Here is a 20372-nt window from a genome sequence, read left to right as displayed (position 1 = left end):
TTTTTATTTATTCATGAGAGACACACAGAGAGGCAGAGACAGGCAGAGGGAGAAGCAGGCTCCATGCAGGGAGCCTGATGTGGGGCTTGATCCCGGGTCTCCAGGATCATGCCCTGGGCCAAAGGCGGCGCTAAACCACTGAGCCACCCAGGTATCCCCCCCTTTTTCCATTGTTTTAAATAACACGGGGCATCTCGCACACATAGCTCTTTTCTCAGGCTGTACTCCTCAAAGTGAAACTACAGGATCCAAGGGTATAAATATTTTAAAGTCTCTTGCTGAGTCCATGTCCTGCTCCTTCTCCGGTGTTTATCACATGGGGTCACCTGGGCCTTCGATCACTACTTTAAGGTGAATAAACTGCTTTCAGAAATGATTTGAAAAAAAAAGAAAAAAAATTAAAAAAAAAAAAAGAAATGACTTGAACATCTGAATGGCGCAGCACAGAGGCCGGGTCTCACGCATGTAGGAGTCCAATGAGCTGTTGAGGGCAGCCTTCTGTGCAGCGAGGGGGGCACCTGGTTTCTGTGGCTTGGCTCCCCCCAGGGCGGAGTCTTCGGCTGGCCCCTCCGGCTTCCGCAGGTAGATGAGCGAGAGTGAGAGAGGCCCCGCTCCCCTGTGCATAGCCCACTCAACAATTACATCTGCTGCAGGTGAGGTGGGGAAATGTGTTTCGTTGTGTGTCAGGGAAGAAAAGGAAATAGATTTGGTGAGCACAGAGTCGCATCCATGTTCAAAAAGTCTGTGCAGACTCTGTGCAGGCCGGTCAGTATGCTTGTGGGAAGGGACAGAAAACACAGGGCGACCCCTCATCCTAGCCCCTGTAAGCGTCACATTGGTTACACTGCAGTCACAGACAACCCCAGAATCCTAGTGGCTCCTCTCCCCTGTGGCTTCTCCCTCCCACCCTCGCTCGCGAGAGTCCAGGTGACTCCTGGGGGCCCTGCCCTCTGTGCTGTGACTCAGCAGCTTTGATGAACGGCTCCCCGCCTCAGCGCAGGGTTTGGGCAGTTTGCTCTGGCAGGAGAGAGACAGCTGGGGGGTCACACGCAGGCCCTTACATACGGCGGCCAGGAAGTGACCTGCGGCACGTCCCCGGGTGGCTGGGAAATTTGGGAGGAGGAGCAGTGGAATGTTTGGCAAGTCCCACTGTGTCACACTGCCATCGGAGGCCTTAGGATTTGGCAGCGGGGGTGGGGGGTGGGGGGGTCAGCTTACGTACCGGTAGCTGCGGCATTGGGCAGTAAGCAGTACCTACCTGGAGAGTGACCAAGACACATAAGAGGAAGGTGGCCCAGGCAGAGGGAGAAGCAGGCTCCCTGCAGGGAGCCCAGTGCAGAACTCAATCCCAGGACTCCGGGGTCGCGACCTGAGCCGAAGGCAAACGCTCCACCGCTGAGCCACCCAGGGGCCCCAAAACCAGGGTTTAATCTTTGTCCTCAAAAAAAAAAAAAAAAATCTTTGTCCTCTTTGTACTTTTTTCTGTTCCAAATTCTTTGCAAGTAGTATTTAATTGCATCAATCCATGGAAGAGGCAGCTACATTAGTGTCCAAACCCCCTACATCAAGGTTAACATAAATGGTGTTTCAGACCCCCGTCCTGGCTGCGTTGCCCTGTAGTGGGGTCAGCCTCAGTGCGGGGAGGCTGGGAAAGCACGTCTGCGCTCTTCCCTGTGGAAGACATCCCTGGCCCTCCCTGGCCCTGTTGAACAGTCTGTGTTGCCCTCAGGACACCTGAGTCAGCTGGGACTTGGGAAGACAGCTGCTCAGCCTCCATAAGGGCCTGTGCCAGGCCCCTCCCTGCTGGGCTCCTGTCCCTCACAAGTCCTCTCTCCGTCCTACTCCCTGTCCTGGCAGGACCTGGTGCTGGAGAAGCTGAAGAGCCAACAGCTGAGCAGCGAGCTGGACAAATTGAGCCAGGGACTGGAGAAGGTCGGCCTCCACAAGGATTTGCTGCTGCAGGACGAGAGCAGCCACGGTGACACGTGAGGACCTCCCTGCTGTGACCTGAGGCCCTGTGCTGCTTGCCAGCCCCACCCCCCAGCTCCGGAGCTTGGTTCACTCTGCACAACTCGGGGCTCATTGTCACGCGGTCCTTGTCAGGGGCTGGTGTCCTTTACGTTACCGGGCTTCTTCCTGGAGATTCCCAGAGAGGAGTGAAAGGATTCTCTCGTGTCCAGTGGAAAGGCTTCTTAATTTGTTTTTAAACAGATTTTTTTAGAGCACGTTTAAGTTCAAGGCAAAATGAAGGGTGAGGTAGAGAGAGCTCCTGAATGCCCTCTGCCCCCCACCCCAGGCATGGCCTCCCCATTATCAGTATCCGTGTCCCCTACTAGAGCGGTGCACGTGTTAGCCCCCACATGCCTCCATTGACACCTCACCACCAACGCCCACAGTCGACTTTCGGTTCATGCTTGATGCCGCACACCCGGTGGGTTGTGACAACGGCTGTGATGACCTGTATCTGCTTATGGCACCATCTGTACAGGCTGGGTTCTGTGCCACACAAACCCTCTGAGCTCTGCCCGCTTCTTCCTTCCTCTCACCCCCACCCCAGCCCTTTAGGTCTTAAAGTTGATCTTTTGCCTGCAGTTCTTTCCAAAATGATCTCATTTCTCAAGGAAATCTAATACCGTGGACTTCCACTGGACTTGTAACTGACAAGATCCACACGACTCCCTGAAAGGCCACACCGACCTGACCGCTTACCTAGCTGGCACTGAGATCTCGGGCCAATTGCTTAACCTTTCTGTGAGACTCAGTTTCCCCACCTGTAAAATGGCCGTGAGCATCCCTCCCTGAGGCTCTGCCTGTAAAACTGCAGCCGTGAGGTTACTTTGCAGGGTGTGTCTACACGAGAAGCACCGGAAAGGGCTCTGGGCGATGGGCTGCGGCCCCTATCGCTCTTCTGGGCCAAATGCTGCAGGATTACAAGGGGAAAACAGCTTAATGGAGGAGACGGGTGTTGGCAGCTGGGAGGTGGGGAGCTCGTTGGCAGAAGAGACAGGTAAGCACTGTTGTGTATTTGTTATTTTTTTCAGGAAATTCAGTATTTTGGAGGGTAGAAATGAGTCTGCATTAAAAACAACGTTAGCCATGAAAGAAGAAAAGATTGTGTTCTTAGAAGCCCAGATGGAAGAGAAAGCCAGCCTGAACCACCAGCTCCAGAGTGAACTGCAGGTGGTAAGGTCGGGCCCCTATAGCTGCAAGCTGCGAGTCCCAGCAGTGGGGTTCCCTCTTGCCTGGGGAGCAGCCTGGAAGCCCATTCCTGGAGCAGATGTGCTGATCCACAGGGCTCTGGGGTGGGGTGGGGTGCGGGGTGGAGAGGCGGTGCTGGCGTCAGAACCCTACGAGCGAGGGTGGATGGAATCTGAGTGAACCAGAGGCCCCGGGGTAGAGGAGGCCACATCAGAGCAGCGCTGAGTCTGTTAGGATCTGGGACCCTCATGAGAATGAGAACCCATGTGAAAGTGTGAGCAGCAGGACCAAGCAGAGTCCTAGGGCCTCGTGGGCTCGGGTGGGACAGGCATGGGCCCCCATAAGGATGTCCCCTGCAGGCACCTGCGGGCATCTGCGGTGGGGCCTTGGTGCAGTTCCTGGCTGTGGGATTGAATGAGAGATCTGAGCAAGGCAGCTCCAGAGCTAGATGGGCCTTTGTGACGTCCCCTGGTCCATGGTCCCCAGGCTCACCTCCATGTTGTGGATTGGGCAGCTGAGGCTCAGAGGTGTGAGGACTTGCTAGGGTTGTGAGGCTGAAGCTGGGGCTGAGGCAGATTTCTGGAAAGAGGGGCAGCACGGGATGAGTTGTGCATGTTCCTTGTAGAGCAAAGGCCAGGTGTGTGGCTCACCTAGTGCCGGGGAGCCGTGGGGTGCACGGAGGATAGGGCTGCCCACTGGCCGTGAACACAGCACGCTGGGCTGGCCTCTCCCTGCCCCAAGTGTGCTGTCCTGCTCCCACATCCGCAGCTGAAGACTGAGTGTGAGCTGCTGAGGCAGAACCAGGAGGAAGGGAAGCACGTACACAATTCCTTCAAACACCCTGTGGAGACTCCGGTCACCGCCGCTCACCAGGGCAGGGAGCCCTGGGGGCCCAGCCACAAAGAAGCCACCATGGAGCTGCTCCGCGTGAAGGACCGGGCCATCGAGCTGGAGCGGAATGTGAGTGGGCTGCCCCGCTGCGGTCGCTGAGAGAGAGAGAGAATGAGAGGGCGAGTGCGCCCTGTTGATGGTCCCATTCATGGGCTTTTTACTGTGAAGGACGCAGGACGTCAGAATCTGTTCAAATTGATCCAGATCTAGTAGAATACTTTTCTTTTTTTAAGCTTTTATTTGAGAGAAGGGCGGGGAGACAGAGCGCAAGAGAGCACAAGTAGGCGGAGAGGGAGAGAGGGTGAGGGAGAAGCAGGCTCCTCACTGAGCAGGGAGCCTGACCCGGGGATCCATCCCAGGACCCTGGGATCCTGACCCGAGCCCAAGGCAGACGCTGAACCAGTGGAGCCCCCAGGTGCTCCTTCTCTAGTTGAATACTTCTTGAGTTGTCCTGGCAAGGTCCTACGAGCTGCTTTTCGTTTGCAATCCCGTTAGCCTTCCCAGAGGGTAGAGGTGTGCTCCCCGGTCCCCACGGCCAGTCCCTGTCTGCCCACCTGTTGGACATGGTCTATAGCTCGTACACCAGTCCTCTGGTTCCACAGTGCTGTGTACTCTGTGGTCCACCACCTGATTTTGTGTAAATGAAGTTTTATTGGACCAGAGGTACCCCTTTATTTGCATACTGTGTGCGGCTGGCTTCCGACGCGGTGGTGGTGGCAGAGGTACATGGTGGGAGTGGTGACCACCTGCCTGGCAAACCCAAAACCCTGTCTGCCCCTTTACAGAGGAAGTTCACCAGCACACGTCTAGTCTCCTCGATACTGTTGGGCTCTGGCTACAACCTCGTGGAACACATGGTCATGGTTTTCACCATCTGACAGATGAGAAAGTGGAGATTTGACCCCACATCCCATGCTAGTGAGGGGCAGCCCCGGGGCTACACCCCACGTGTCCTGGCCCCTGGCCGAGTTGGTGGCATATTTCACACGATCTCTCCCAGTCTCATGTGACATGAGACTACCTGCTGTCACTACCTTGTAGGATGAGGTGGTCGTGGGCTTGGACTCCCTGTGCCGTGGGAGAAGCCTCACAGAAAGGCACCCTCGGGGTGTTGGGCAGAAGCAAGCATCAAAGAGAGAAGAGATGCCTCGGCGTTAACCCCAACTTGCCTGGGCATTGCGCCCAGATGCTCCAGGTTGGAAGCAGCGTCCCCATCACGTACATGCATTTCTGTCTGGAAAGCACACAACAGAAAAAACTAGTTCTCTTCTCCTGCCCCACCCAGTTGTGTCTTTTCCAAGAGGGGAACCATGTTACTTCTCTTGCCCTGTGGACTCTGGCTTCAGTTCCTAAGGCGTCAAACTCCTGAGGGTTCTGGATACGCCCCGGGCCTGGGGCCAGGTAGCTTTGGCCAGGCAGGTGTGCGAGGGGCCCTCATGCTTCCGCTTCCCCTAGAACGCGGCACTGCAGGCTGAGAAGCAGCTGCTCAAGGAACAGCTCCAGCATTTGGAGACCCAGAACGTGGCCTTCAGCACTCAGATCCTGACGCTGCAGAAGCAGAGCGCCTTCCTGCAGGAGCACAATACCACGCTGCAGACCCAGACGGCCAAGCTGCAGGTGCGTCTCCCAGGGACCAGCACCTGATGCTGGCTCTTCGTCGTGACGCCGGGCGTGCAGTAATATGTGGTTTCATAAACACGGAAGCCCTGCCTCGGGTCTTTGAAGGTAGTGCAGGTTTATAGCCATTTGCATGACTGAGCATGCGTGCAGCTGCAGGGCTGGCCACTTGGCGTCTCTGCTTTGACTTGCAGGATTCTCTGTTTCGCAGAGTCCATTGAGATTTTACTGGGGATGCCTTGGAAGGAGATCCAAGGCTCAAGTGAGTTGAGCTCCACAGAGTTAAGCAGGTTTCTTTACCGTAACACCTGGCTGAGCCTTTTTTTTAAACTGATGTGAATTTTTCATCTCCACGAGGGGAGTCGGGTGCCATGTGGCTGCCAGGCTGTTGAGAACTTCTAGCAAAACTCGTATTCTGTGCCACCTGTTTGGACATGTCGGTTTTTATTTGTGATTGACACAGATGGTGGGGAAATAAATTAATCCATCATTAGTGCTGTTGGTGAGACAAGTGTTTGAGGATCTGCAGCATGGGTCAGGACAATAAATAGGAAACTGTTTGGCAAAGAGGTCGGGATATGTTCTATTAAAACAGCAGAATAGGATATTGGGTCAGGGTTTTGGTGGTGGCGGTGGTTGTGTCTTGTCTGGTTTGGGGATAGGTCATCCTGGTGCCAGACTGAGTTAGGCAGTGCTCCCTGTTGAATCTTCTGGCAATTCTGAGTGTCGTTGGGTGGCAGTTGTATAAACATCAGTTAGGTGAGGTTGGCTGGTGGCAGCTTTCAGGCCTCCTAGGTGGTTCTGGATTTTCTACTTATCCCAGAAAACAGATGTTTTAAAAGTGGTCAAAGAGGGCGCCCAAGGGCACTGGACCAGAGCCCCCGGTGATGGTGTCGTGCCAGTCTGGCCTCAGAGCAGTTCCTCAAGTCCAGAGAGATCTGTCCCAGCATTGGGAATGTTGCGACTGCCTCCGGTTGTGGTGTGGTCACCATGAGTGGGGATACGGGGCCTGTGGCCCCCTAGGGTCGTGCCCGTGGCAAGGCCGCACCTCCTCCCTCTTGGCAGGTGGAAAACTCCACTCTGAGCTCCCAGAGCGCTGCGCTCACAGCACAGTACACGCTGCTCCAGAACCAGCAGACGGCCAAGGAGAGTGAGCACGAGAACCTGCAGAGGCAGCAGGAGCAGCTGACGGCTGCCTACGAGGCCCTGCTGCAGGACCACGAGCACCTGGCTGCGCTGCACGAGCGCCAGTCCACAGAGTACGAGGCCCTTATCCGCCAGCACAGCTGCCTGAAGACGCTACATCGCAACCTGGAGCTGGAGCACAGAGAGCTCCGCGACAGGTGTGTGCTGGGGACTGAGAGGCAAGGCGGGTCCTCAAGTGGAGAAGGGGGTGCCACGGCTGGGCCCAGCTCAGGGAAGCCTGGCCTTGGGGGTCCTTGCTTCCCTAAGATCCCCCCCGCTGGCCCCTCCTCTCTAGACCAGGCACATGGAGGTTGTCCACCCCACCTGCAGTTGACAGTGACACACCTGCGTGGGCTTCCTGGGCCCTCTTTCCCCATGCGGGTGTGGGATGCCTGCTTCCCAGCCTTCAGTTAGGGCAGCTTTTGAACATACAGGAGACACACAGAAGGGTGTAGTGGAAGCCCCATGTCTGGTTCAGCCATGCTCTCTCTGTACCTGCCTGCCTTTCTTTTTTTATTAAAATTTTTTTTTTAAAGATTTTATTTATTCATAAGAGACACAGAGAAAGAGGCAGAGGGAGAAGCCGGCTCCACGCAGGGAGCCCGATGTAGGACTCAGTCCTGGGACTCAGGGATCACAACCTCAGCCAAAGGGAGATGCTCAACCACTGAGCCACCCAGGAGTCCTTCCTTTCTTTTTTTAATTCATCTGCATGGAAATGGACAGGTCCTAAGTTTGTGCTCTCAACCAACCAGGCTCCTGGGCGTCGTGTGAGTTGGGTCAGCTCGTGTCACCTGAGCTCCCGCCCTGGCAGGCTCCCGATTGCCACGGGCCCCTAATTGCCCCTGTGGCAGGACCTGGAGTCTGGTGGGAGGGGCGCTGTGCCTCTGATCCTGACCCGGGGCAGCCCTGTCCCTACAGAGCGGCTCTCAAGTACACGGTGCAGATGCCGCATCCGAGGGGGTGATAACCCCACGTCCTGTGCTTGTCGGGTTCCCTGCTTCTGGCATCCCCTCGACTCGTCTTGATCACTGGGCCAGCAGAGCCTTGTAAGGGCATCTGATGATGCTGAGGGCACAGAGGTAGAGTCGTTCATTTATTCGCTCACCCAGGACTTCCTTTTTGCCTCTGTCTGGGCTCCTTGACCTGCTTTATCCACCCGGATCTCTTCCTTCCAGCGCTGCGGAGGCCCAAAACCAGCATCCTCTGCCTTGGGGTATCCGTCTCTACCTCCCCGCCCCCACCCCCCTCCCCACCAGAGCCCATCCTAGGTTCACGCGACACGGAGTCAGCGTGTCCTGTGTGCGTGCTGCTGTGTCTGCACATGGTAGGGGTGCTCCTGGTTCCCTAGTGAGGTGTAGCAAAAAGCATTCACTGAGCCCTGAAACGGGCTCCATGCCCCCCACTCAGCGGGCACCTCTGGGTCCTATCGTTAACGCCCTGTTACAGGTCATGAAAGCATCTCTGGGTATTCTCAGCATCTGTATAGACCTTCCAGGGAAGGTTTCTGCAGGTGGGATTGGGATGAGCCTTGGGGGCGGGGGGTCACTCTTTGCCTGGTTCCTCATCAGCACAGCAGGCCGAACTACTGTAGTACTGGAGTTTTCACTGCCTGGGCAGGCGGCTGGATGGCCAGGGGCCCCTTTGGTCCATCTGCAGCAGGGCTGTAGGTTTGGGAGTATAGGTGCCTGAAACACAGGGGTGATGGCTCCGTATTCCTTTCATTTGTCACCTAAATGGGATGCTCGTTTCTCAAGGTGTGCCCACCTTGTCGCCAGGACTGACTGGTGAGCAAGAGGCACTGGGTCTGTTCTGCAGTTGGGTGGGTAGTGACTCATCCTGGATCAGTGGGCTTTTCTAAGATGTTACAGTAGGGAAGCAGGATTTGGGGAACCCTAAGCATTTGCCCATGGGCTCTAATTTGTCAAACCTGGGTGACTTGTTGCCACCAGAGAAGCCAGACAGGGCGTCCCCCTCCAGCTTTACACTTGTCCACACTGGGGCCACCTTTGTCCTGTGGCAAAAAAAAAAAAAAAAAAAAAAAAGGTTGCCCCAAAGTGTGTCAATGGACACCTGCCTGACCATGTTCCCGAGTTCGGCCCCCTGATAGGGCCTGGCTCTGGTCAGATGGCACGAGGGGCTGCAGGAGTGGAGGTCTGAGGGCAAGTGGGGCACTTGGGAACACCCTGCCCCTAAGTGTGAACAAGTCCAACAGGGAAGGAGATCTGAGAAGAGGGATTTCCCTGTGTGGGGACCATTGAAAGGCGATACCTGAGTTGCAGCCTTGGGCCCGAGGGAGCTCCTGCATCCCCTGTGAGAGGATGATTCCAGCAGGCAGGAGGACCCAGCCACGCATGGCATGTCAGGGGTCCATCCTCCTGTGTTCTGCTGCCCTCTAGAGCCAGCTGTGTGGTGACCACGGGGACAGGGCTGCAGGGGGAGGGGGAGAGACCAATGGGGCTGGGGGGCTGTGGTTGGGGGTGCGGAGAAGGGGGCGTGTGTACCTGCGACCTGGCCTCTGGCCACCACCAGGCAAACCCCTGTCCCTGCAGCAAGGGCAGAAGACCTGGTTCCCAGGGCCAGGAGGGTCAAGGGCTTACCCGGCCCCAGTGAAGAGGGATTAGCTGTTTTGTGCAGAGGAATTCAGCTGTTTATTTTGTGGTTTCTTTTAGATCCGTCTGTGCTTAGTGAACCACCTAGTGACGGATTTATACTTCCCGAGGCAAAGGGCTCTGGGTGCAGAAAACATAGTCTGTGCCCTCGGGTGGCCCAGGGAGGAAGGGCTGCTTTCATGGGAAGCAAAGGGACCTTGGAGACCCATCGGGTGGGAAGAAGAGGGCCACACCTTGGGCTCGGGGAGACCCCTGGCCCAGACAGCTCTCCCATCCACCATCCTCCTGTTTCCCCACTGCCCTGCTTCTTGCCCCACGTGTTCCCTGCCCCATCCCCCTCAGTTCTGCAGAGAGAAGCCATCAGAGGAACCCCATTTTGCACAGGAGGCTTCACAGTCTTTGGGGGGGTTTGTTACCTGGAGGAAAAGGAGGCCCCAGACAGGCTCCTAGCAGGTGTGTTCTCTCCAACAGGCACGATGAGGTGCTGAAACGTAAGGCGGAGCTAGACGAGCTGGAGAAGGTCTTGAACACTGAGCGGGAGGCTCTGCAGCAGGAGCAGAGGACGGGCGCCATGGCTGTGGGTGAGAACCAGCGACTGCGGGGCGAACTGGACAGGTGAGCACCAGGGATCTCACGCGACCTAGTGCGTGGCAGCTGCCAACCGGGATGTCCTGTAGACTGACCTGCCCCACCCAGAGGAGGTCAGCGGGGTCTCCTCAGTCGTGTGTTTTACAAACCCTGTCACGTTCACAGCTGTGTGGCACAAGTAAAGAGGGGACCCAAGCTGGTGGCGGGCACTTGGGAAGGACCCAAGTGACACCGAGGATGGTGCCTTGTATCTGGTGAGGGGCTTCCTCTGACGTAGGCCATGCAGCCATCTCAGGAAGGACATGCCGTCCACCCTCATCATTCACGCATTCCCTTTTTGTGACTTCACCTGCTTGCTGAGACTTGTCACCCCCGAATCCATGGTCCTGGTGCTTTCATGCATGTGCCCAGGGTGTCCTGATGCCTGACTCACACAAAGCACAAGTCTCCAGCTGAGGTCAGACAAGGGCACTCATCCTTCTTACAGCTCTCGAACTGCGAATAAGCATGACACAGATTTTTGTGCTTTTTGGTGACTATTTTAACTTTTTTTTTTTTTTTTTTCAGATTTTATTTATTAGAGAGTGAGCACGAGCACCTGAGCAGGGAGAGAAGCAGACTCCCCACTGAGCAGGGAGCCCGACATGGGGCTCCATCCCAGAACCCCAGGATCATGACCTGAGGCCCCCCCACCAGGCGCCCTAACAATTTCACTATTTAAAATAGCCCCCATGTGGAACGCTGTAATGTGGTCTGGAGCTTCTGGTGTAATAACAGCTTTGTGGAGGAAGTACACGTTAGGGAAGCTCCATTCAGGCTGCAGCTATGGTGCTAGGGCCTTGAGCTCAGTACAAGAGATATCTTCAGACAGAAGCCCTGATGAAATAAGGAACATCTTGATGCCATTGACTAAAATGTAACCAGAGCTTGTAGGATCCTATACCCTGTGTTTTCTCAAGAGGCCGTGGTTGGTTCAGTATCCTCCAATCTGGGGATCACGGAGACTTTAGAGCCTCACAGCCTCGAATACAAGAATCCGTTGTACTACTATCATCCCACAACTTCTTTTTTTAAAAAAAAAAACTGACAAGGCGATAGGCTTAAGGAGGAACTAATGTGTTCAAAGTCAGTGAGTCTAGTTAACGGTAGAGTCAGGATGTGAGTTGGGTCTGGTATCCTCACAAAGGCACAACCATACAAAGCTGCCTCCTCTCTGCACCCTTGCACACCCTCGGGGGGCCTCCAGTGACCGGGGAGGCCAGACAGAGAAGACACAGCAGCTGAGGGTTGTTGGCCAGGAGGCAGGCCCAGAGCTTTCCAGGTCATTCTTTGATTTTACGCCTTTTTTCTTAAGGGAAACTGGACATGTGGATGTTGGCATGAGACCTTCACGTTTTTCAATGTTGGCACACTGACCCGCTGAAAAGAAGCGTGTGGGCCAAACAAGACACATCTGTGTCCATATGAAGTCTGTGAGCCTCCAGGAATTGGAGCTTCCAGATACAAATCTTCCCCTTAGAAGCCCCCATTGGATGACGGTTACAATGATCATTTTAGCGGATTTCCATAATACCCTGGTGTCTCGTACATTATTCATCTCATGAGCTGAAATTAGAAAGGAGCTTGGAATTGGGAAGAAGAGCTGGACGTAGATCCAGCATTTTAGAGAAAAAAATGTTCTGGCTCAGTGTTTTTTTGTTTGTTTTTTTGTTTTTGTTTTTGTTTTTTTTAAAGAAATAGCTGAACTCTTTCTTCCAAATACATATGACCATACGCCAAAGCTTTGAAGTGTAAAAGAGAGCTTAACAGTGATGGTCTATTGGAGCAGGTGTCTGAGCCCACCCACTCTGTCTCCCCCAGCCCAATGTGGGGGCACCCATGGGCCTCATAGAACCCCAAAGAACACGGGGGCCTGGGTGGCTCTGGGGTTGAGTGTCTGCCTTCAGCTTCAGCTCAGGGCATCACCCTGGGGTCCTGGGATCGAGTTGCATCGGGCTCCCTGCAGGGAGCCTGCTTCTCTCTCTGCCTGTGTGTCTGCCTCTCTTTCTGGGTCTCCCATGAATAGATAAAATCTTAAAAAAAAAAAAAACCCTGAAGAACACAGTTTGGAAACTGCTCATTCTGTTCAACTCTCTCATTTTACACATGAAAACACTGATGCGCAGAGAGGCTGCCGTCTTCTGCAAGGTTGCACAGTGGGGATGGAACCTGGCGTGCCCTTCAGCCCTTGACCTGTGGCCCTCTGCCCCCAGGGTCAATTTCCTGCACCACCAGCTGAAGGGAGAGTACGAGGAGCTGCATGCGCACACCAAGGAGCTGAAGACCTCTCTGAACAACTCACAGCTGGAACTGAACCGCTGGCAGGCACGGTTTGATGAGCTGAAGGAGCAGCACCAGAGCATGGATATCTCCCTGACCAAGCTGGACAATCACTGCGAGGTAAGGCCTCGGGACATGGACGAGTCCCCTGGGCCTGGGGGGTTGGAGGGGGTGCTTGTGGTGGGTGCTGGTGCTCGAAGACCACGTAGAGGGCAGTACAGGGGCCAAGAGGGGACAAGGCGTTTGAAAGGGCGGCAGAGGCCACGTGACTGGCAGGGATGTACCAGAAGACACCTTTCCATCTGCTGTTGCTTCCCGCAGGGTCGGGAGGTGCATGGGAATTTCCATCCTCTCGTCCGTGTCTGCGCTTGTCTTTCATCTTTGCGATTCAGTATCCATGAGAAATGGCGCACGCGAGTGGCTGGTCTGGCTCTGGTCCCAGGGCAGCTCGGGTGGTGCTTACCCGTGAGTGCCCCCCGGTCTCCAGAGAGGCCGAGCTATTGGAAATTGCCTTTTTGTGAAGTATAACCATCTCAGATGAGATCACGAGTGGATCCCAGGACTGATGAGATCGAGTGGGGAAGAGCAGCAAGATGTCCCAAGGATAGCAGCATCCCCCCGACTCAGCCCCTCTTGCCTCCTGTTTGTTCAGAAACCCTCTCAGAGGCCTTTTCCTTTGGACTCCTGGTGGTCCTGTGGGACATCACAGCAGAGGAATCCAAGGCTTGGGGAGCCCCCTGGGCTGGGACAGAGGGTGTCTGGAGGAGGTGGGGACTGCACACTGGGGCAGAGGAAGCCTCAGCCACCATAGGCTTTGGTGTCACAGTGAGGTGCTGTAGGATTTCCGAGGAGACCTCAGTCTGGAGCCTCGGCGCGTGGTGGGAACTCAGGCTGTCTGAAGCCTAGGCTTGGGGCCTTCCTGCTGCATCAGCCTGATGATGTCCTCAGGCCCTCGAGTCAGACCCAGCCTGCTGCCTGTGTGTCTACAGCAATGAGCTAAGACTGCCTTTTACAGTGTTCATGCTTGGGAAAAACCCAAAGAAGAATAGTTTGTGGCAAGTGGAAATTATTGGGAATTTAAATGTCCGTGTCCGTGAGCGCTTTATTGGGATGTAGCCGTGCCCCCCCGTGCCTGTGTGTCTTTTATGTGTCATCTTGGCTCCTCCCTGCTACAGAGCCCCCCCCCCCCAATCCAGCCTGGGGAGCCCGAGATACATAGTGTCGGGCCCTTCACAGAAAAGCTGTGCCAACCCTGTTCAAGAACAGAGCTACCCAACAAATGTAACTCAGGCCATGTACACAAGTTGATGTTTTCTAATAACCACGTCAAAAAAGAAAAAACGGGGGCTTCATTTTAATCTATTTTATTTAGCTAGCCTATCTAGTTTTTTTTTTTTTTTTTCAATTTTCACTTATTTATGATAGAGAGAGAGAGAGAGGCAGAGACATAGGCAGAGGGATAAGCAGGCTCCATGCACCGGGATGCCCGATGTGGGATTCGATCCCGGGTCTCCAGGATCGCGCCCTGGGCCAAAGGCAGGCGCCAAACCGCTGCGCCACCCAGGGATCCCTAGCTAGCCTATCTAAAATACCGTTTTGACCTGTACCCCCCCCCCCAAAAAAAAAAAAAAAAACCTTACTGAGATAGTTCACGGTCTCTTCTTTGTTATCACGAAGTCTTCAGAATCTCTTGGATATTTTGGCACTTTTTATGTGCTTGGTGGCCACGCATTGCTGGCGGCTGCCTGAATGGACAGGGTAGGCGCAGAGGGAACTCGTCCCCTAACCCCGAGGCCATTGGCTCTCTGGGTCCTTGCAGGTGGTTTTCACCAGTGGAGGAGAGGTGCTCTGTGTGCGCGTGGCCCTTCCCCTGGTGGCTGGGTTCTTAGCAGGGGTATCTTGGGATCGCGTGGTGCTTGAAACATTGATTTGTGTTTTAGCTGCTGTCCCGTCTCAAGGGCAACTTGGAGGAAGAAAACCACCACCTGTTGAGCCAGATCCAGCTGCTGAGCCAGCAGAACCAGATGCTTCTAGAGCAGAATATGGAGAATAAGGAGCAGTACCATGAGGAGCAGAAGCAGTACATGTAAGGATGTGTGTGGGGGTGATGGCTGTAGACATAGGGGCCCCGTGCTGGGACCTGCGGCATTCTGGACAGAGGTTGGCCCCTGGGCCTGGTGGTGTCCCAAGGGCAAGGGGATAGACCATCTTACCAGCACATCCTTCTCTTGACTTCTGGAACAGTTCTGGGTTTGTGTGAGTGTGGTGGTTGGTCTTTGTTCGCTTTCCACCGGCAGTGCCCGCCAACAGGAGCTTTGGAATCTGATTTTGGGATTAAGCTTACTTTTAAAAATAGGACCGTGCCAATGAGAAGTATCTCAGGGAAGAATTCCAATGGAAGGCTGAGAACAGGTGCTATAACTGGTGTCTTGCTCTTGCCTCCGTCTGTGTTCCCTTGGATCACGGGACAGTGGGTTACTGGCAGGCTGTGGCTGACCTACCTCAGCTGGTGCTGATGAAGTACCGGCTCTGGTGTGGGCCCCATGAGGTGCACAAAACCCGTTCCCTGGGAGCCAGGCACTGGTGTAGGGGTGGTGGGATGTGTGGGGAGCGTGTCCCTGCTGGGCAGCTGTTGAGCTACAGGTGGCAGGAGTTGGAGTTCTGGTTGCTGACATGGGATGTGGAGAAGGTAGGCGGGTGGGGGAGGGACCCAAGGGAGACGGAAGTGGTCTAGCGGCAGGGAATGTCCAAAGAGAAAGTGGCTGGAGAGGGAGGCAGGTGCTCAACTGTGCCCAGCTCGTGGGTTTGGATTCACCAGGGCTGCTAGAAACAGAGGTCAGAAGGAAGAGCCCTGGGTACTGGAAGCCTCGGGATTTAGAAGTCCAATAGTCCAAGATACGTCTCCTGGATCTGGGTAATTTTTACCACCCTGTGCTGTGGTGGTGGGACTGTCCTGCCTCACGAGTGGGAGTGGCTGGCCAGCATTGGGAGGGCAAGAGGAGACATGCGGCAGGGGCATGTGGTCACGGTGGATGCCAGCCCACTGGCCGTCCTCTCCAACATAGTGATTGTCAGGAGCTTTGTCTGCTCCTGTAGAGCTGGCTCACCACCTGCTGGAGGATGGTTCACATTGAAAACCACGCTGTAAATTTGGGGTGCTTACAACCGACCCTTGGCTGAAGTTGGCCCTCTGTAACCAGCTGGTAAAAACTGCCAGCAGGGGTTGGGCAGGTGCTCACTGGGAGAGTGGGGGCCTGGTGCCCATGGGGGATGATTTGATGGCAGTTTTGCATTCGAGAGTGTCTGTCGGGTGCCAGAAGTTGGCAAGCGTCCCAGGGCCTGCTCTGAGCAGAGCACCCTTCTGGGTCCCCTGAGCGGCTGCAAGGCCTGCTGTCTGTGAGTTTGTGTGCATCCGTGGGGCCACACAGCCATGGAAGCACGTGGAGAAAAAGGCCACATGGCGTGGTGGTGAGGACAGGAGAGCAGCATAGACATCAAGCCGGGGGTGCTGGGAGCAGAGTGGGCTTCTGTGATCAGGCCTGGAGGTTCACCAGGCTCTTGGTCTCCGTGGAGGTGCTGTTGTGCAGAGAGCTCTCTCCGGCCGCAGCGTAGGGGAGCCCCGCCCTCGCCTCTGGTTCAGAGGCCTCATCTTCAAAGGAAGAGCCCAGCGGGTGGAGGCCTGTGGGCAATGCAGAGGCCTGGGGCATCTTGACCCTTCCTGCATTTCTGAAAATGTAAACTGGTTCCCGGAGGCTTTGCTGCATAGCCCAGGGGTTTGGCTTCTCTGGCAAATTGGCAGACTTGCCCTGCAGGCCTCACGCGGCCGCCTGGCAGCAGGCTGCCACCACTTCAGTCCCCACCGCTCTCCTGGCTCTTTCCAGGCCCGCTGTGCTCCTTACCTTCTCTGTCTGGTCCCTAAAAGCTTTTGAGTTTGCCCCTGTGGAAGCGTTACCGGAAACCAGCATCGGAGTGGGTTCAGGTCAGAGGTCACTCTTTCAGCCTTGCTGCCCCTCAAGGGACCCGCTCCCTGAGAGCACATCTGCCCCTCACCAAAGGTGTTAATACATGAGCCCGGTGTCCAACCCCAAATGCCCCATGTACTGCATGACCTGGCTGGCAAGTCCTTCCAGAAGTGTGTTCCGGTGGTTTAGGGGCTTGCTCCCTTGAGTTGACTTGAACCCGGACCCTGAGTGCTCTAACACGAACCCCTTGAGGCACTGGGGCTTCCCGGACCCATGCCAGATGCTCCCGTCCACATACCCCATTTCACGACAGTGGTGGTCATGGGCACGATGACGTCTGAATCCCAGAGAAGGTCCCGCCAGGGCTGGGCTGCTGAGTAAATGTACGGGTCTAATTTAAAACTCAATTGATCATCCTCCTTTCCGCTCTCTTCACAGAGACAAATTAAATGCCTTACGGAGGCATAAGGAAAAACTGGAAGAAAAAATCATGGATCAGTACAAGTTCTATGATCCTGCTCCAAAGAAGTGAGTTCATTTATGTGTCTGTGGTTTAAGTCCAGAGCAGAGAGCTTCCGTGGTCGTGAGCAGAGTGGAAACTGCTCCCGGCCAGAGCAGCGCCCTGCTCCGTGGAGGCTGTCCTATGACTGTCAGCCCTGGCCTCTGTGCTGTGGCCTGTCCTGTGAGGGTCAGCAAATGCCAGCTGACCCTGAGGACACAGGGGCGACCCTGAGGACACCGGGGGGACCCTGAGGACACAGGGGTGACCCTGAGGAGACGGGCTCACTTTAGCACGGCTCTTTCAAGGAGGCAGAGAGTCTGTAGCCTGGGAGCCAGACAGCAGGGTTGTCGTGTCTGAGTCTGTCTCAAGATTTTTTTTTTTTTTTAAGATTTTATTTATTTATGAGAGACAGAGGCGAGACACAGGCAGAGGGAGAAGCAGGCTTCCTGTGGGGAGCCTGATGTGGGACTCGATCCCAGGAACCCAGGATCACGACGTGAGTCAAAGGCAGATGCCCGACCCCTGGAGCCACCCAGGCGCCCCCACCTCATGATTTAACTGGACGTGGGAAATCACATTCCTGTTCCGGGGGAAGCTGGTGCGCCCGTGTCCTTCCAACACGGGAACCCCTGGGCCTCACCTGGATTCCTTTGGACTCCCTGACCCCAGGGCAGGTTCCCACATGCATTCCTTTCTCCAGGCCCTCGGTGGTGGTCCCAGCTTGGTCCCCGGGGACTGCCGGCCATGTGCCGCTGGGCTTCCCCCCACACCCCCCATCCAGCCCCGAGCCCCCAGCAGCCGCCCCAGCCCAGCCTCAAAGTCGAGTCCCTGTAAACCTTTTGAGGTTCTCTGGGGAACCACGGAACTCCTGAACCTCAGTCCTTGCTCTGGCAGAGAGATGAAGACTCAGATGAGACGGTGATTTGTGTAAACATGGTACCAGCTAGTTTGAGCCATGTTTGTTTGTTTGTTAAATCAGAATTCCCATTTCCTGTCAGCAGCAACTCTGTTGCTTACTCTTAAAACTCTCTGGTTTTACTTTAAATGAGTCATTCTTGCCTACTCTCCCAGACTCCTCCACACCAAGGGCTGGTTGAAGAATGTCCACTTATTCTACTTACTAATAACTTGAGCAGAAGATGAGGAGGTCTGTGACTCAGTTCTAAAATGGCTTTTTAAAAAATTTTTTTTTAAATGGCATTTTTGACAGAAAAATTGCCAACAGACAGAGCTGAGGTTAGCACAGTGCAGCTTTGTTTTGCACGGATAATCAAGAGTTTGAGGTTTGCACCATGTTTGACATCCTGTCTCCCCCAGAGGCTAGGGTGAATTTCTGCACGGTACACACTTCCACCATCACTAGGCCCCAAGTCCAGGGATCCTGGTGATGGTGAGGAGCACCATTCTGAACCCCGAATGAATGGCTGCCAGGCTTGTGATGGAAAGCCCGGCTCATGTCAGTCAGGGCACCCTGTGGCCTGGTGGAGGGGTGACAAGGATTGGTTGTGTCCTAACAATCTTCTTCTCACTAGGAAAAACCACTGGATTGGCGCCAAAGCCTTAGTCAAGCTCATCAAACCAAAGAAAGAGGGTTCCAGAGAACGATTGAAGTCAACGGCAGACAGCCCTCCCTGGCAGGTGGAGTCCCCAGAGCCGACCCTGCCATCTCCTCAGGCCCTCAGATCGCAGCCAGAGAACCCCGAGGCCACCCCATCCAGCTGCAGCGGTGCAGAAGATCGGGATGCCCTCAATGGGCCTATGGGTAAAGGTAGGAGCGGCCGGCCAGGCTGCAGTTGGGCTACAGAGGGGCTGCTCTGGAGGGCTGTGCCTGGATAGGGGAGGATGAGAGATAACGTGTACAGGTGCACGGGAGCATGTAGGAGCTTGAAGAGGGTGCGCTGCATACACACATGTGCCTCCTTGCACATGTCAGCAACCTTAACCCAGGAGAAAACACGAATTCACAGCCGCAGCTGTGTCCCTTGACGGCTTTGTTATTTTAGAATGAAAGTGTCACTCATCACATAGGCTGTGGTAGGGCCTTGGCGTCCAGACCTACATGCACGCAAGCGCTGCAGAGGTTCTGACATGGATTCCTGTTTTTTTTATGCTGTGTTTCATCTAATCTGAGAGGTTATCATGATATGCTGCATAATTTCTATACTGGCAGGAAAGACACTGCAGTTAAAGAAGGCAGGGCTTTACCACTTCGGGATTTCTTTATACTCTGGTTGGACGGCTCTTATAAAGACGTAGGTTGGGGCATAAAAGAAATATAGGAGCACCGTAGATTGGCTGTGGCCATGCCACCTGGCCAGCGAAGACTGTCAGACACCATTGAAGCTGCATCTTGATTTCAGAAACGTGAAGGAATGGGGGGGTGGGGGGCGGGGATGTGTACCTTAGAGTCAGCTAGGCACAGCAATTGCCAGAAACATTGTTAAATTTTCCGATTTACTTTTTAAATATCTCTTAATGGGTTATTTACTCACAACCTGCCCAGCGTGCACCCTGAGTAATTTAAATTGTCGTGAAGGACACTAGAACTTTCTGAAGACCAGGCCTGTTATGCCTGAGAGTCCTGTGCCCCCGGGGGCTGATGTTATGGTGCTGAGGGCCAGTGGTGACAAGCTGCCCGGTGACTGTGACATGTGCACGAGCCTTTTGGGGGTGCCATTCAGTAGGTCCTGTTGCATCACTTTGAAATGCCGAGGAGAAAACGTGCGCGTGCACGCATACTGGGGCCTAATGCTTGCATTCCCATTCTTCAGAGATAGAGTAGGTAAGAGGCTCAAGTGCAGCTGGGTGATGGTGAAGCTGAGCCTTTGCTTCTATGTAGGGGGGCTCGCTCCCCTCAGGTGCTCACAGTAGCTATTTAAAGTTGACCGTTATGCCCTCAATTTGTATTATCCTTTAAATTGACTTAACTACCTACCCTTGCTCTCTATGAGCTAGGAAGACTTGGAGAAGAAATAAAGACTTGACAAACTAGTGGGTCGGGGAAAATTCTTTGTTGCAGCCGCAGCAGCTGTGTATGTCCCGGTGCTGCTTCTGGGCTGGGCACCCTTCTAGCTCATTGACCTGCTGTGCCTGTCTCATGGGGTCCTAATGACCGCCCAAGGTGGGCACAATTAATCACCCCTTCTCAGAGCAGAGAAGGGGAGGCTTGCCCAAGTGAAACACTTGCCAGAGTAATCAATGGTAGAGCTGCAAACCGCCCCTGCCCACCACCCGCAGAGCCTGGGGTCCCTGAGTCGGCGGCTTGAGCGCTGGCCGCCAGGTGGTGCTGTGGAGGCAGAAATAAGCAATTACTGCTGTGTCCGCTCTAATCCTAAATCAGAAAAATGGTTAACCCAGCTCTGGTATTATAGGTCGAGTTCAGAAAGTTGTCAGAGCAGATGAGACTTGATTTTCAAGGCCACGATGGGTAAGATTGGAGTACAGGTTGCGTAGATCTTGAAGGGAATGGCTCTTGGTGTCGTGGGGTTTGAAGGTATA

The 20372-nt window shown here is 54.7% G+C and overlaps 1 protein-coding gene across 5 annotated transcripts in view; it reads left to right on the top strand.

The window, feature by feature from the left end:
- The window catches only part of CCDC88C (coiled-coil domain containing 88C), a 121566-nt gene that overhangs the window by 84731 nt on the left and 16463 nt on the right, over positions 1-20372 (top strand). For 4 of the 5 annotated variants that reach the window (XM_025442431.3, XM_025442430.3, XM_035719814.2 and 1 more), the window contains 10 exons: positions 1858-1985; positions 3042-3183; positions 3967-4158; positions 5545-5706; positions 6772-7049; positions 9975-10118; positions 12344-12530; positions 14351-14496; positions 16811-16900; positions 18407-18642. In XM_025442431.3, the coding sequence (XP_025298216.1) occupies positions 1858-1985; positions 3042-3183; positions 3967-4158; positions 5545-5706; positions 6772-7049; positions 9975-10118; positions 12344-12530; positions 14351-14496; positions 16811-16900; positions 18407-18642 (1705 nt within the window). The remainder of the gene's footprint in view (positions 1-1857; positions 1986-3041; positions 3184-3966; positions 4159-5544; positions 5707-6771; positions 7050-9974; positions 10119-12343; positions 12531-14350; positions 14497-16810; positions 16901-18406; positions 18643-20372) is intronic. The other variant, XM_035719813.2, reaches the window with a different exon arrangement.

This window comes from Canis lupus, chromosome 8 (assembly GCF_003254725.2).
Source record: "Canis lupus dingo isolate Sandy chromosome 8, ASM325472v2, whole genome shotgun sequence".
Lineage (NCBI taxonomy): Eukaryota > Metazoa > Chordata > Mammalia > Carnivora > Canidae > Canis > Canis lupus.
Note: the sequence above shows the minus strand (reverse complement) of the source record. Positions and strands in the feature narration are given on the sequence as shown.